Below are 15451 nucleotides of genomic sequence, written 5' to 3' on the forward strand. Positions count from 1 at the left end.
AATGAGCTTTGGGAAAGCTACAGAGGAAGTTTTTGAGGTAGTGGATACCAACTTGTTCTGCTTCCCATGGGGATACGCAGCAGAAGTTACTGTGGTTAGCATCAACAGTTAAAACGAGGGGTAGTGGCGTCAAATCATTCCAAGGAGAGTGCGTCAGGAGAGTCACACTGGCAGTGAGATCGGCTGGGCACTGGGACAATTTTCCAGTGGGGAAGTGGTAGAACGGTTACTGGGAGGGGAATCGAAAACTGTGCTTTCTGCTTGTTAGTACAGTGCTAGGTCACTGGGGAGGTGAGTATTTATTTACAGGAACATTTGCAGGCCATGGTCATAGCCAGACTCCTTGTGTGTTAGACGCTGTTCAAAAAGTGTAATAGGAAGTAATTCTCTGTGCTGCGGCTGCCCTTGGAGTGTCTTCTCTTTTGTTGCTTTTTTTGGCTCTGTGTGAAGCAGGCAGATCGCTTACCTTGAAATTGTTCTGAATAGACCAGATTGGACTAATATCAGTCTTTCTGCAGCACTCTAGATATCAAAATGAGTTCCATGCTGACCCATGCCATCAGAAACCTCCCTGCTTCCTCAGCATGGGCTGCCAGGGTCTGTGAGTATCTTTAATTAAAAGCTTGAACTGGTAGGTCATAAAGTTCTGGTTTAAGTGTTGGGTTTGGAATGGATGCTTGTATCTGAATCTCTGTTCTGTTGTCATCTTAAAAAAGATGACAATTTTTTTTTAGAAAATAACTAATTCCATTGTTGCCATATTTGTCCCTTCCCACATCAGATGTGGGAGGAGTCTCATGTTAATAGGTAATAGGAACTGTGTCATTTTTATGAACTAATATCTCACAGATATTAGGGTGCAGTTGCCTTACTATTACATTATCTCATTTTTTTAACAGTTCTTACAGAAACTAGAAATGTTTTTAGCATTTCAGATTTGACAGACCCTATTTTTTGTCTCTTGTTTTTCAGTTGCTCGATCACTCAGCTGCTCTTCACAGTTACAAGCAGCAGGTAAAGTGGAAACACCAGGAATCTCAGTGGGTCTGTGCTGGAGAAGGCTATTTTTGAAGCTGCATCCCTTTTCCAGAGTCTCATTCTACTTGAATCTCAGAAATGTAGTGCAGACTGCCTAAATTCGAGTGCTCCTCAAAAGCTGCAAACGAGTAAAACTGCAGGCAAACCACTGTTTGCAGCAGAGTCCTCTCAACCTCTGAATGCCCCTCGCTCCCAGCAGCTATGCCCGGTCCAGAGCTTGTGCCCCACCATCACCTGATTGACTGCTATTTCTAGAACCTAAACAAAGAGGCTAAGCTCGGGCTTTGTAAACTGGGCATAACCAGATCGCTTGTCCAGAGGGGAGTGGATTGTCCCTGACAAGGAGGAGCTGTGGAATTAGCTCTAAAGTCCAGTGAGACCAGTAAGAGGCTCAGGTCTCAGTGGAGCCACTAAGCACGCACAGTGATGTTGGGTTTTTAGCTGTGGCCCTTAGTGAGCAGTCGGGGTGATCTGACATTCCAGGATTCATTGTAGGGAGGTTGCTCAGGTGACTAATGCTTTGAGCTCCCTGGATTTTGGAAGAGGGCCTAGACAGCAGCTCCCCCTCGTCTCCTTGGCTTTGCGCAGAGTCCCTTATAACCCAAGAACGATGCTGGAGTTTTATCCTGGTGCTCGCACTTGCTTGAGCACAGTGTTAAGTTGGGCTTAATCTGCTTTTCCGTGTCCTTGTCCTTTTCCTCCTGGTAAAAGGAGCTGCCCCATGCTGCAGCATTTAGATTTGCAGGCCTGATTGCGTTAGCAAATTGTCATTGAACTCTTTGTTAATTGTCACTCCAGAAGAGCTCTGACAGTGACCTGTTGAACAATACTGTATCGTGACACGCTTTGTCTTGAATCTGAGATGCTTGGACACCTTACAGAGAAGTGGCAAGTTACCCACAGCAACTATATGCACTCTTGCTACTGCTTTCCTCTGGGAGTGAAAGTTAGTTGACTTCTCAAGCTGTGTTTTAATTTACCTTGAATTATCTGACCTTGACTCTGCAGTAAGAGCAAACATATAGGCAGTTACTGTGGAAGGTGGATTGCTATTTGCAGTCCTTATGGCTCACCAAGTGAGAGATCTTACCCAGGCTTTGAATTTGGTCTGCCTCATTCATATTGTAAGCTGCACAGCATTTTTAGAGACATCTCCTCCTGTAGTTTTCTTGTCAGTGGTAACAGAGACTGGGAGTTATGTGCCTTTGTTCTTAGCTGTACTATTGCCTCAGTGTAGCTATAGATGAATCTCTCTGCTGATGGGGGACATACCAAGTTGTTAAATCATTTTTCACAGATCACATAATTAGCCAGACAGAGACAAGATTACCGCTCAGGTGTCCTACCTACTCTGCTTTTGACTTCTGCACCAAAAGAGGACAATTTCCCTAGTTTTCTATTAGTTTTTACAGGGTCTTACTTTAAGCGTGCTGGTGGTATTCTTGTTAACATCACTTCTCCCTTAGCAGTCCAGCCTAAGAGTAAGAAGACCTTAGCCAAAAGTGGTGTGAAGAATGTTGTTGTGGTAGAGGGCGTCCGTATTCCATTTTTGCAGTCTGGCACCTCGTAAGTATAAAATTAGAAGAAAATACCTGCCGACTTGGTTAATAGTAGAATCTTTCTGTGAAAAAAAGTTGGCTTACTTGTTCATTTTAATGTAGTTATTCTTATGCCTAAAAGTACTGAAGTGGCAACGAGCTAGGCTGCTTCGCTTATTCCAGCTTACCTAATGAAAAATCGTGGTTTGAAGAACATTGTCCATGTGTACGAATTCTGAGAAGAATGAGGATTTATGCTGCACGTCTAGAGGGAGCTGTTGGTGGATCTATAGCAGATAAAGCAACAAGTTTCACAAAACTAGCAGGACAGGCGCAGAGAATCTGCTGTAGACTCTTCTTGCTAGACTGTTACACCACCAAATTTACAGCTGAATTAGGACCAGACCTAACTCCTGGTTAGGATGAATAGGGGATTTCTTTATTCTGTTACTGCTGCTTTTCAGTGTTTTTAGTGTGCAGTGATTGTGTGCTGACCTATACACAGATAGCCTTCACAACCTGGGGTACAAAATGTTTGATTATAAATGCAGTGGGGCATTTCTGGTATGTCACCCATTTTTTGCTGCTGATGTGCGCTTACAGTGGTGAAGCAGACATCTGTTCCTGGTGCCTCTAAGTTTCTGCCTCTCTTCTTTAACTTCCAGGTATGCGGATCTTATGCCACATGACTTAGCAAGAGCAGCACTGCAGTAAGTAAATTGAATACTAGGACCCAGAAAACTCATTGAACTGCTGGGGGTCCCACTGTTGGTACGGTGGCTTCAACAGATTTGAAAGCCAAGGCTCTGGCCTTGTCTCTGAATGATGTGATCCAGGAGCTGCATTTGTCATGGTCCACCACCACCTTAGCAGGTGGCTTAAGCAGTAGGGTTTACAATTGGCTTGTGTTAAAGTGTATTGTTACAAAGAGATGGCATTGTTATCTGGCTTGACAAATTTTAGTTAATTGGAATTCTGACCATAGTTTTCTAAGTACAGACATCATAGGTACTGTTGAGGTGTGCTTCCAGTTCATGGGAAAAACAATCTGGGCAATGCAGAGAAAACTTAAGTGGCAACAAGAATAACCAGCCAATTCTGTCATCTTGCCTGTCCCTTCCACTCTGCAGTGATTCGACAAAAGCTGTAGGTCGTTAGCAGTGGGTTTGTTTTGTTGAGAAGCAGGGCAAAATGCTGTTGAAAAAGAGAGAAGGCGTTACCAGGGGGCAAAAGGAGATTTCAAGGCCCAAAGGAAGATCCTGAGGTTAGGTGCAGTCCTGCCAAATTTAAATGCCATGTTTAGCCAAGGCAGGCTGATTTGGTTAACAGGCAGTGTGTTAGTTGTGCATGAGGGCTGTGTCCTGGACATTGAGGGGGTTTTAGTGTGCTGTGGAAGAGAAGTTATTGATTGAGGTGCCTTTAGTTTCATTTTTATTTGGTGCTTTGATGAAACTACATTTGAATCCCAGTGGCCTTAAATCAATGCCTGCAGTGGGATTTGCTGTGGCAGCATGTTTGTCAAGACGTTCTGGCAAATTATGCAATATGTTTTCTAATGAACTGTGAAAACACACTGCTTATTTTCTGTATGTCTTTATTGAAGTTTTACATGTTCCTACAATGAAGGTGATTGGTTTTGTTATCTCTTAAGGCCCTCTTCCTTTAATTTTGATGTCAGAGCACTCCAAATGGGGAAGATACTAACAACCATTTTGAGGAGTGTGTGGTGTGTAGAGTGGTTGCTTTGATGAAATTATGTAATCATTTATAGTGATATTATTGCCATGATTATTTGCAGTCTGTAGTCAATTACACTTTTAATTAGGTACCTATGCACACAAGATTTCTTCTGAACTAGGGGTAGAAGATGTGGCTCTGTTGTTGCCTTGTTCTGCAGCCAAGCTGGGGGAAAGAGGATGTTTGAGGACTGTGACCAGGTTATTGCTTACAGGGTGCAAATTCTGTTTGTTTTGATCTTCTCCTTAGGGGGTTGCTGAAACCAAGGGATGTTGTTGATCACATTGTTTATGGCACAGTTATCCAGGAGGTGAAAACGAGTAACGTTGCCAGAGAGGTGGGTGATGTGCAGCGTTTCCCCTGGGAGTCTGATTTCTGCAACTAGTATGAAGATGACAAACACTTGCAAAGAAAAAAAAAATATTCCAGTATTATGGTTTATTTAAATGTGATTTGAGAGTATGAACTAGTTGTGCAGTGTTGTCTGTCAAGTAACTGTATGGGACTCTGCCTCCTGTTGAAATCTGCCGTAGATCCAGTGCATTTTAATGCTGTGAAGCCTCTGCTTGGTTTTTCCCTGAAAAGGAAGCTTTTGTTAATGGTTGCTGATCACTCAGCTCTTAACTACCAGTTGGACTCAAATGCTGGCTTGTCCAAAGCACTTGAGAGGACCAGAGCATGCTGTGATAGATTGCTTTACTGTGGTATTTATTTTTTTTGGTTGGCTGATCAGATGCAGCTTTTGAATGATTTGAAATGGAGTAGCTTAGCTGCCCTTTTTTCTGGCAGTCAGAAAACACAATTCGTGTATTGTACACAGAAAGAAGCTGGTCCACTGAAGTAATGTTACAGAAGCGATGTGATTTTCTATAACCTGGAGCCTCTGCTGTTGTTCTCTGCAGCTAGGCAAACCCATGATGTAACCTGGGCTGGAAAGACTTAGGAGGTTATGAGGCTCGCCAGTTCTGTCGGCAGTTTTAGCCTTGTATATGCAAATACTTGCTTTGGTCACCTGCCAGTCAGATGAGGCTGTGGTGTAATTTTAACTTGGGAACAACTGTTGAACTTTAAACTACTTGGCCACATCTCAACTAGGGAAGGTCTTGCTGTGAGCATTTCTCCCGTGATGGGAGGCCGTGCTCTCAGCTGGGTCAAATGAGACGCAGCATTCTGAACTGCAGGAAATGTTTTGTGTTCTGTCTAAGGCAAGTCACGATGCCTTGTGCAGAAGGGTTTAAATAATTCTTTTCACATGTTGCTTTTGCAAATAAGGTGAAGCAGAGATGACGTCAAGTAGCTGGAAGCTCTTTTGAAATTGTGAGGTGTGTGATTAGTTTTCCCTTCATTAATGGGGGGGCCAGTGGCTGTCCGCATAATGCGATTGAGAGCCTTGGCAGCTGCCCTCTCCTCCTGTTCCCAGAGGCTGGGGAGGGGATGAGCTGCTGCAGTAATTAGCTGACTGAAAACTTGTTGATGTTCTTATTTTCAGCTGTGTCTGGAAGAGTGTGTTGCTGGGCAGAAGGTAGCTCTGACCCTGTGGAGCAAAAGGTGTAGGTTTTAACAGCCATTCTTGTTGCTCCTAGGCTGCCTTGGGAGCGGGTTTCTCTGACAAAACTCCAGCCCATACAGTCACCATGGCTTGCATTTCTTCAAACCAGGCTATGACCACAGGTATGTTGACTAGAAGAACAAGCTGTGGATTTGAGAACGAGCTTAGCAACTTCTCTGCATCCCTAGTCTAACTTGCACTGCTTAGTGAATATAAGTAAGCATCTGAAGAAATTCTGGAATGGAAGGAAAGGTTTTGAGCCAACAAAATACAGTATGAATTGAGTGTCTGCTGTAGACCTGCCAGCAGCTTGATACCCTCTGCATTCAGCAATGGTCTCCGCTCAGTGTCCATGTTAGCTTGGGAGGTAAAGACTCCATCATGATAAGGAAGTTGCTGCCTTTCAGGCTACTTTCATCTCTGACTTAGCCTAAACAGAGCAAAAGAATAGAGACACAGTTACTGTCTCAAATTGCTGGGGGTGTTCTTCTCCCAGCTGCTGTGTGTGGCAGAAGTGGAAGCAAAGTTACAAAACTAGTATGATTCAGAAAATGTCTGTTCAGCCCGCTCAGCCGCTGTTAAGCACGTGTTGTATAACTTGGCCAAAGCCAGGGGCTGGAAAAGGAAATAAAATGTAGTAGTATCCAAGGCACGAATCGGGTAAGTGTCACTTCTGCCTGCAGCTCTCATGGGAAACTTTGTCTTGTTCTGCAGGCGTGGGTATGATCACGGCTGGACAGTGCGACGTCGTCGTAGCAGGGGGTGTGGAGTTAATGTCAGATGTTCCCATTCGTCACAGTAGGAAGATGAGGAAGACTATGCTGACTCTTAACCGAGCCAAGACTTTAGGCCAAAAGCTTGCCCTGATTTCCAAAATTCGCCCTGACTACTTTGCTCCTGAGGTAATTTTTTTTCAGGCATTTAGATACTTAGCTAAACTGTTTTACAAGGAGTGTAAAACCAGTTAGCTTAGGTAGTATTTTTTAGCCTCAATGGAGAGGATTTACAAAGGCTAAGGTGGCTGCCTGTGGCTCACCTTTATCAGATCTTTGTCCTGTGCTTTAGGTTAAAACTGCAGTTATTTAATGCATCTCGTAGCATTTGTGACTCTGCTTTGTCTTCTTACGTGTTGGTCTTCAGTAAACTTCACTTATTTCAAAACTTTCCTCTCCTTCTGCAACTCCTAGACAAACTGTGCTGGAGACTACAAAAGTCAAAGCTTTTTCCCATAAATATAAAACTTATGCAAGACTCCTAAAGGATCAGAAGAATTTTGGTTTCCTAGATAACAGAAGTAACATGCTTAATATCAGAGAGGAATATCTTCAGTATAATAGTATGATTTTTGATTAACGCGACCTAAATATGCCTTATGGTTACTGTTCCTGGCCAAATCCTGCCAGGTGCTGAATTTGTTCAGCTCCCCTGTTTGAACCCTGATGAGAATGGGCACTGGTTAATGTCAGGAGTCTGCTGTATGGGGGGCCACTCTTCTCTCTCTTGGACTTCATGAGAGAGGTGAATTAGGACATGGTGGGGCTGGGAAGGAAAGCACTTCCTTCCTCACCACCACCGAGCTCTTCACAAGAAAACTGTGTGTGTCTGTGCCGCTGCTGACTGCCTTTAGTATGAGCGCGACGAAGCCCAGTGTGCGTACAGCAGAGGTGAGACCCAAAGTCCAAATAAGGTAGGAAAATTGCAGACTTAAATGCACGCAGGGATTTCCTGCGTGCTGCTGGAAGATTGAAAACTAAGCTGAAATCAGCTGCTGTCTCTGGTTTTGCTTGAGGAGGTATTTGACAAGGACTTTTAAGGTCCCAGGATGTGTTGTTTCACCTTGGCCCCAAAAGTCCAGTCACCCTTCATAGGGGATTCCTTGTTAAATGCACAAGGCAGCTGCTCTTTGTCTGCATGTGCAAATCCAATACAGTTCTTGAATTCCTGGAGTAAACTGCAGTCTGGACCTCATTTTTATCCTTTTTTCCCCTAAAATCTTTGAAAGTGATGGTTCCTCTGATACATTTGACCAAATCACTTCTGGTATGGTTACTGTGTGTTAATTGCCTAGCTCTAACTGCTCTGCTTAATAAACAGAAGGGCCTCGCTGACTGGCTGTGCAAGGCTTAACCAACTTCTGAACTTTATGTAACTGCCCAGGGACAGCTGTTTATGTGTGCTGACTTTATTTTTCTGTTTTGTAGCTCCCAGCTGTGGCAGAGTTCTCCACCAGCGAGACTATGGGGCATTCTGCCGATCGTTTGGCTGCTGCCTTTGCCGTTTCCCGTTTGGAGCAAGATGAGTACGCCCTCCGTTCACACACACTAGCTAAGAAAGCCCAGGATGGAGGCCTGCTACTGGATGTGGTACCCTTCAAAGTGCCAGGTAAAAGTGCACGTGTTTCATTGCTAGCGTGCGGTAGTTCAGTAAAGAAATGCTTTATTTAGCAAAGGAGGGGAAGTACTGGGGTCAGATTCATAATGTTGTGTGTATCTGATATGGAGTTTACCTCTTTGAAGTGCCATCTGTTTCTCTCTGGAAAACTACTGACATAGGAGCATGTTTCTGAACATGCATATATAAACATATAAAAGTATCCTTACATATCTACATTTTGTCGTACCCACCTCGTGTCTGTACTAATGTGGTGATAGAGCAAGGAAAATCAGGATGGTTGGACCAAGAATCCTCCTGCTCTTTCAGTCAGGCAAGAGAACCCATCTTTATACCCCAAGCCATTAACAACAAATAGAAAGCCTAATAAAATCCTGATCTGATAAATCAGGTGCTGGATAGGAAGAGCTGAAATGTGTTTGGCTTGGTAGTCTCCAGTTCACCAGGCCCCACAGGGATTGCTCAGATATGAAACAGTTTGGGGAGAAACTTTAAGCTGTCCTTTCTGTGGCCGGATTCCTACCCTCATCCGCCATCAGCCAGTGGGTGCGCTTTGGTGTAATACCTGTTCGTTTGGAGCGCTTTTACTCTGTAGCTAGTTTCCTAGAGTAGATCCATGGTTACATACGGTCTTTGTACTAAAATCGGTACTTTTTGTTAACTGACTTGTTTAAGCGTTCGGTATAGTTGAAGATGCATATATTTGGTTCTTCCCAGTGCTCTTACTTCCTCAAAACTTGGCACATAAATGTATACTGATTTAGGCTCAGTTCTCCAATTTAGGCTTTATAATCTGAGTTTAAATTCTTTTATCAACTGGGTTTTCCGTGTGGTAATTTTTTCTCACAGTAAATAGATTGCAGTGCTTCATTTTTGCAGTCGTCAGAGAGAAAGTAATGTAGCCTCAATTTAAGTGCTATTTTTTAGCCATGTTAAATGTTCTGATACCATGAATGGATTTTCCCTTTTTTCCTCCTCCCTCTTGTCATAAAAAGCACAGTTTTCTGATTTCTGACCCGCCGCCTGGACTCCTGGTGTGCAAATTCATGTATGTTGCTGACTTTTGTAGTTTAAATATGCTTTTTTCATCAACAGGCAAAGATACAGTTACCAAAGATAACGGGATCCGTCCTTCCTCAATGGAGCAGATGGGCAAGCTGAAGCCAGCTTTTGTCAAGCCCTACGGAACTGTCACAGCTGCCAACTCCTCCTTCCTGGTAATGCCTGTTCCCATCACTGTGAGCTGGAGGGGAAAACTTCCATAGGCATGTAGATCAAGCTGGTATAATCTGTGGGAATGAGTTGTCTCCTTTGTAATATCACCTGCTTTCAGATTTTTCGAGGGTAACTTTGAACTGTATTATAATTGGGGGAACTTGGGTACTGGATTGTTTAGTTTTAAAATCAGTAACTAAACTCCTGAAGTTTTGGTCTGTCTTACATTTTTGCTTTTCTGTAGCTGCCTTGTGAGGGTTGATCATTCAAAGGCACATGTAGAAATTCTGTCCCAGGATGGGATTGATCACATTGTAAGTCTAGAAGTTAGTAGTTTTAGTCTAAACTTACAGAATCGTAGAATCGTTTAGGTTGGAAAAGATCTTTAAGATCATCGAGTCCAACCGTTAATCTGGCACTGCCAAGTCCACCACTAAACCATGTCCCTAAGTGCCACATCTTTAAGTCTTTAAGGCTTGCTCTGTAATCCACAGAGGGGAAGGGGAGATTTCTCTAGCACATCTATGACAACCTCTCTTCTGCATATGCTCCTTTTTCTCTTTTTAGCGCTTTTGAAGGAAGCTTTTTTAGATGCTGAAGACTAAGATAGTTGTGTAAATTAGGTGAGGTGTGTCTGAGCCCCAGTTCCTGAGACTCAGTAGAAGGTGAGCACTACGGAAAGTCTCCCGCAGAGGGCTCATGGTGACTGTCTTGTTCCTGCACGCAGCCCTGACAGATTCTTGTGTGTTTAAAAGGCTCTTTCACAGTATGTGATGAGCATTTCAAAGGAAGTGAGTAACTACTGCTGGGGCTCTTTCAGCAGCAATGCTATTTACTCCTTAGTGTTCTTGGGGACTTACAAAAGCCTGGTAGTGCCATCGCCTTGGTGTTAGGAGCAGCTGAAATGCTGTTGGTGTGCTCTATGCCGCAGGTCTGTCAGCCAGCTTAGGCTGCTACCCCAGAAATGAGTGGTCATGTGCCAAAGCCATAATGTTCATTTTTGCCATGTGGTGAGCTTGTGACTTGGGTCATCCCAGAATTACGCTCTGGTTTTGGGATGGAACTGAGTGGACAGGTGAGTGTTTGGGGTAACGATCTTGTCCTCAGGACTGGCAGGGCTTTTAGGCAACTCTGTCCTGTTTGATACCGGGGGAGTGGTGGGTCTGGACTGGAAGGAAGTGCTTCAGCACCGTGTGTGCTGACATCATTCCGAGATCATCCAGCCACCTAGCCATCAGCTCAATCATGCGGACTTGTTCTTTGGCCGGTATCACAGGGGGATGACCTGGAAGCTCTGGTTATATTTGGGTCCTCTCTTGCCAGCTGCTCTGCAGCAGAGCTGTCAGGCTTGTTTTGCACGCAGGGTGTGCTTGTTCTTCAGGTGATGACCTCACTTTTGTCTGCCTGTTTCAGACAGATGGTGCTTCGGCAATTCTGCTCATGTCTGAGGAGAAGGCTCTGGCAATGGGATACAAGCCAAAGGCCTACCTAAGGTAAAAAGGGGCTGCTGTACGTGGCCTCTGAAGTCTGCTCTCGCTTCCTCCTTCTCCTGTTTCAGTTACTAATGACATTTCTCCTGTGCAGGGACTTTGTGTATGTGTCCCAAGATCCAAAGGACCAGCTGCTACTGGGGTAGGTGGTGATGATCAAGAGCATCCCCTAACAGTCCGTACTAGCACAACAGCCATGACTTGCCGTTACATGTTTGTTTTTTGTGAAGTATCTCATGAGATATTACATCTCTTCAGGCCTTCTCGCAAAGGTGTGGGAGATGGTGTGTTAGGTGTGAGTCAGGACGAGGAGGTGGCTAATGTGGGAGAGCAGCTGTGGCAGAAATACCCACCCTGGTTTGCTGGGGGGCATCTCAGCGTGTTGGTACTAGCAGTAGTAACTTGGGGTTGTGTTGCAGTAGCAGTGGGACAGGCAGGGAGTTGTACTGTGAACCCTAGAGAGAAGGAATGTAACGTGGGTTGCTGTGGGAAAAGGGGACGATGATGTAAGGAAACATATTCATGCAAGACTTTTGTTTCTTAACTCTTCTACAGTCCAACATACGCTACTCCCAAAGTGCTAGAGAAGGCTGGTCTAACCATGGCTGATATCGATGTGTTTGAATTCCACGAAGCTTTTGCTGTAAGTACTCTGAACGCTAAGGATGCCTCTAACTGTAAAATGCCATTCTGCAGACATTCGTTTTCGTGTTGGTGAAAACTCTTGTTAAGACCTTCGTTAAATGTAGATAGGTGTAATTCTACATTTATGTCTAAATACAAGTACTGTATATATTTTAAATATATAACATTTTTATATGGACACAATCCATGCTAAGAGTGGCTTATGTTGCTTGAAGTCACCAAAGGAATACAGATTCTTCTAAAATAATACATAAAAAAAAATAATCTTACTTTCCCAAGACCTTTGTATGAAAGAAACCACTTCTGCACATCACATACTAACTGAGTTGGGGATATGTGTTACTATGGAGAGCGGCTTGTTAGTTGGACAGCGTCTTTTTCTGGCTAAGATTGAGCTAACATTGATTAACAGGGATAATCCTGTAAAATGCTTTTTTCAGTTGGCTGTGTTAGTTTTGTGGCTGCAGGTAGGCGCAGGATATCTCCTATCGCTAGCGCTGTCTGTAGGCTTTCCTCAAAGTCTGCTGTTATCCTGGTTAACGTTGTCCTCCCCTCCCTTTCAGGGGCAGATACTGGCTAACCTGAAAGCTATGGATTCAGAGTGGTTTGCACAAAACTACATGGGCAGAAAGTCAAAGGTAAGACACAGTCAGGACACTTTTATCTTTAGTTTAGTTTAACTTTAGGATTAATTGAATTCCTCACAGCAGCAGGACATGCTAGTGCTGCAAAGCAGGGCTTTTGTTATGTTCTGTGAGGAGAAGCAATGTTTCTTGAACCCTGGGCTAGCACATCCCAGTGTGAGCAGTTTCTCTGGGAACGATAGCATTCCCGTTGTCGGCAGGAGGTGGAGATCTGGAGCCATAATAGTAATTTTTGGAGAGGAGGGAATTAAAAACAGTGGGAGGGGCTCAGTCCTTCTGCTTGCTCTCTAACAGCATGGGGTATGCCTGTTTGGCTGCAGGTGAAGCAGTAAAGCCTTTAGCACGGTTTTATGCTGTTGTCAAGCACTTGTGCGTGCCAAGGAACACTTCGTATGGCCAGCCTGGACCACTGTAGGTTTGGTGTCGTGAGTAGGTCAAGCAGTCTCCTCCCAGACAGGTGATTCTGTGTCCCCTTCTGTGTGTTCTTGCAGGTCGGAGCCCCTCCTCTGGAGAAGTTCAATAACTGGGGCGGCTCCCTCTCCCTGGGACATCCTTTCGGTGCCACTGGCTGCCGTCTAGTAATTACTGCTGCCCATAGACTGAAGAAGGAGGGAGGACAATACGGCCTGGTTGCTGCCTGTGCTGCTGGAGGGCAGGTAATGGGGCCGTACGGTCTGGCACTGTTCCCTCTGGAGAGGGGCAGTAATTACGTTTCTGTGCCTGGTGGTACCGTGAAATCCTGTCCAGTTACACCAGGGCTGGGGGCACCTCTGGAGTCCCATGGCATGGGGTGTTCATAACCCCCTCCGGCTCGGCTGGCTGCCTCAGAATCCCAGACTCGTGGGGGTTGGCAGGGCCTTCTGGAGATCACCCAGTCCAACCCCCCTGCCACAGCAGGGTCACCTACAGCAATTCCAAAAAAAAAGTGGTGTTTTGAATCTCTCCAGAGAAGGAGCCCCCCCAGCCTCTCTGGGCAGCCTGTGCCAGGGCTCTGCCACCCTCAAAGTACAAAGGTTCTTCCTCATGTTCGGGTGGAACTTCCTGAGTTTCGGTTGGTGCCCGTTGCCCCTTAACCTGTCACTTGGCTCCACTGAAAAGAGTCTGGCGCCGTCCTCTTGACAGCCGCCCTTAAGGGATTTGTAAGCATTGATGAGGTCCCCTCTCAGCCTTCTCTTCTCCAGGCTGAGCAGACCCAGTGCCCTCAGCCTTTCCTCATCAGGGAGATGCTCCAGTCCCCTCATCGTCTTCATTGCCCTCCGCTGGACTCTCTCCAGTCGTTCCTTGTCTTTCTTGAACTGGGGAGCCCAGAACTGGACACAGCACTCCAGATGTGGCCTCACCAGGGCAGAGTAGAGAGGGAGGAGAACCTCCCTTGACCTGCTGGCCACACTCTTCCTCATGCACCCCAGGATACCATTGGCCTTCTTGGCCATGAGGGCACATTGCTGGCTTGTGGGCAACTTCTTGTCCCTCAGGACTCCCAGGTCCTTCTCTGCTGGGCTGCTCTCCAGCAGGTCAGCCCCCAGACTGTACTGGTGCATGGGGTTATTCCTCCCAAGGCACCGGACCCTACACTTGCCGTCGTTGAAATTCATCAGGTTCCTCTCTGCCCAGCTCTCTGTTACCTTATTATAAGGAGGCTATTGTTACAGGCTCCTTACCGCAGCTCAGGTCAGTGAGCTCCCTCCGCCTTCTCCGCTTTAGAGACTCCCCTGCCCATCTCGGAATCATCCCTGGGCAGTGGTGACAGCGGCCTGTATGGTACCAAAGGGAAGGAGAGATTTCTGCCGTGTTCTGAGGGTTTTGTTTGGCGACTCTCAAAGACTTCCCAAATTGTGGTTTGTGAGCATCGTTCTTCTAATCTTGGGAAGATCTTTACAGGAAAAATGGGGGTGAGACTCTTCCTGCAGTGCTTGAGGCTGTGGATGCAAGCCCTGCTTCAGGTTGCAGTGACTGGTGGCAGATCTGTGGGGACCTAGCACAGCTGGCCCGCCGTAACCTGAGGGCACTGGTCCCGACGCTGCCTCCACCCTGAATTCCCAGTTTGGCCCTCAGGGCAGCCTGACCAACTGGACTCTGCTGCCTTGGCTGGCCCGAAGCACATCAGTCCTGTCCCGAAGCCACCACTCCACTCTCTGCAGAGTCCCCGTAGTGAATCGGCTCTGGATTTTCATCTCCCCTTTTATTTTAAGACGGCCAGGAGACAGGCATCTCCTGTTGAGTGCGTGTCTGTAACAGTGAGTCTTTTCTGTGACCGTTCTCCTTCTCTCTCCTTCCAGGGGCATGCGATGGTAGTGGAGCTTTACCCTCAGTAACGGGACAAGGGGCTGCCGAGTGGGTATTCGTACGTCCTGGGCCTGGCAATGCCGTTGCAGTACACGAATAAAAACATACATACAATCCTTCTCCGAAAGGATTTTTGGTGGCCTTCGTAAATTCCTTTTAGCTACTCAACCGGTAATTTTCAACTCATGAACATGTGCTCTAAGAAATATTGCACTTCCAGGAGAGTGAAAGTCCATGTGGCTCTTGGTCTCCCCAAGGTCTTTGTAACCTATCTGATTTCTACTGTAACTTTTCAGTAAGCAAGATTTCTCCTCCTGGAGAAGAAAATTTATTCCAAAGCTGTGTACAGAGAAATAAGTTTGGAGATAAGGAGACGGCAAAGTACTGGAGGTCAGCGGGCTGAGGTGTGAGTTAATGTGGCCGGGTAGGGAGTAACGACTGTTTTCAGAAACGGGTTCAAACCCAGTTGGCCAGCTTCGTTTGTAGGGAAGAAGTTTGCTGCACGATGTCCAAACAGCATTGGAATTAGCAAATTGCTTCTGACAAATGAGTGTCACACTTAGCCGCAATAAATCAGGAAAAAAAACCCCACGAGTCTGGCTTTTTTCTTTCCTTTCCCTCTCCTGAAATAAGTTGGGGACGGTTTCTGTGGTGTTTGTTGTGGGGGCTGTGTGCTCTGAGGCAGCACGAGGTGCCTTTTTGAAATGGGAGGCGGCTGCTCTGAAATCTGCCCGGAGCCCCGGTGAATCATCAGAATACACACTTCTGAGGCTGTTTCGGTAACTCCTGCTTCTCTACGGCGCCTTGGTGACACACTTTTGGTGTCTGGCATTTTGAAAATTCAGAAATGAGGGCAGCCTAATGCTTACGCAGAATCACGTTGTTGATAAACTTCAGATGTGCGGACTCGTGGTCTTT

At 45.8% G+C, this 15451-nt stretch overlaps 1 protein-coding gene across 1 annotated transcript; it reads left to right on the top strand.

Moving 5' to 3' along the window:
- Nucleotides 1–530: 530 nt before the first annotated feature.
- On the top strand, nt 531–14749 carry HADHB (hydroxyacyl-CoA dehydrogenase/3-ketoacyl-CoA thiolase/enoyl-CoA hydratase (trifunctional protein), beta subunit). Its single transcript, XM_009701985.1, has 15 exons — nt 531–601; nt 973–1014; nt 2505–2604; nt 3242–3286; nt 4563–4650; nt 5897–5984; nt 6577–6764; nt 8064–8244; nt 9349–9470; nt 10882–10961; nt 11053–11100; nt 11514–11601; nt 12167–12241; nt 12739–12903; nt 14527–14749. The coding sequence occupies exons 1-15, from the start codon at nt 535–537 to the stop codon at nt 14560–14562; spliced, it is 1413 nt and encodes a 470-aa protein (XP_009700287.1). The 5' UTR covers nt 531–534; the 3' UTR covers nt 14563–14749.
- The last annotated feature ends 702 nt before the right edge of the window (nt 14750–15451 follow it).

Source organism: Cariama cristata, unplaced genomic scaffold (genome assembly GCF_000690535.1).
Source record: "Cariama cristata isolate BGI_N322 unplaced genomic scaffold, ASM69053v1 scaffold9496, whole genome shotgun sequence".
In the NCBI taxonomy this organism is placed as follows: domain Eukaryota; kingdom Metazoa; phylum Chordata; class Aves; order Cariamiformes; family Cariamidae; genus Cariama; species Cariama cristata.

Excerpts from the sequence above, each read along its gene's own strand:
- HADHB (XM_009701985.1), top strand. The coding sequence starts at position 535 with ATGAGTTCCATGCTGACCCATGCCATCAGAAACCTCCCTGCTTCCTCA. Across the intron at positions 602-972 it reads AGCATGGGCTGCCAGGGTCT|TTGCTCGATCACTCAGCTGC; the intron begins GTGAGTATCTTT and ends CTTGTTTTTCAG. Across the intron at positions 4,651-5,896 it reads CGAGTAACGTTGCCAGAGAG|GCTGCCTTGGGAGCGGGTTT; the intron begins GTGGGTGATGTG and ends TGTTGCTCCTAG.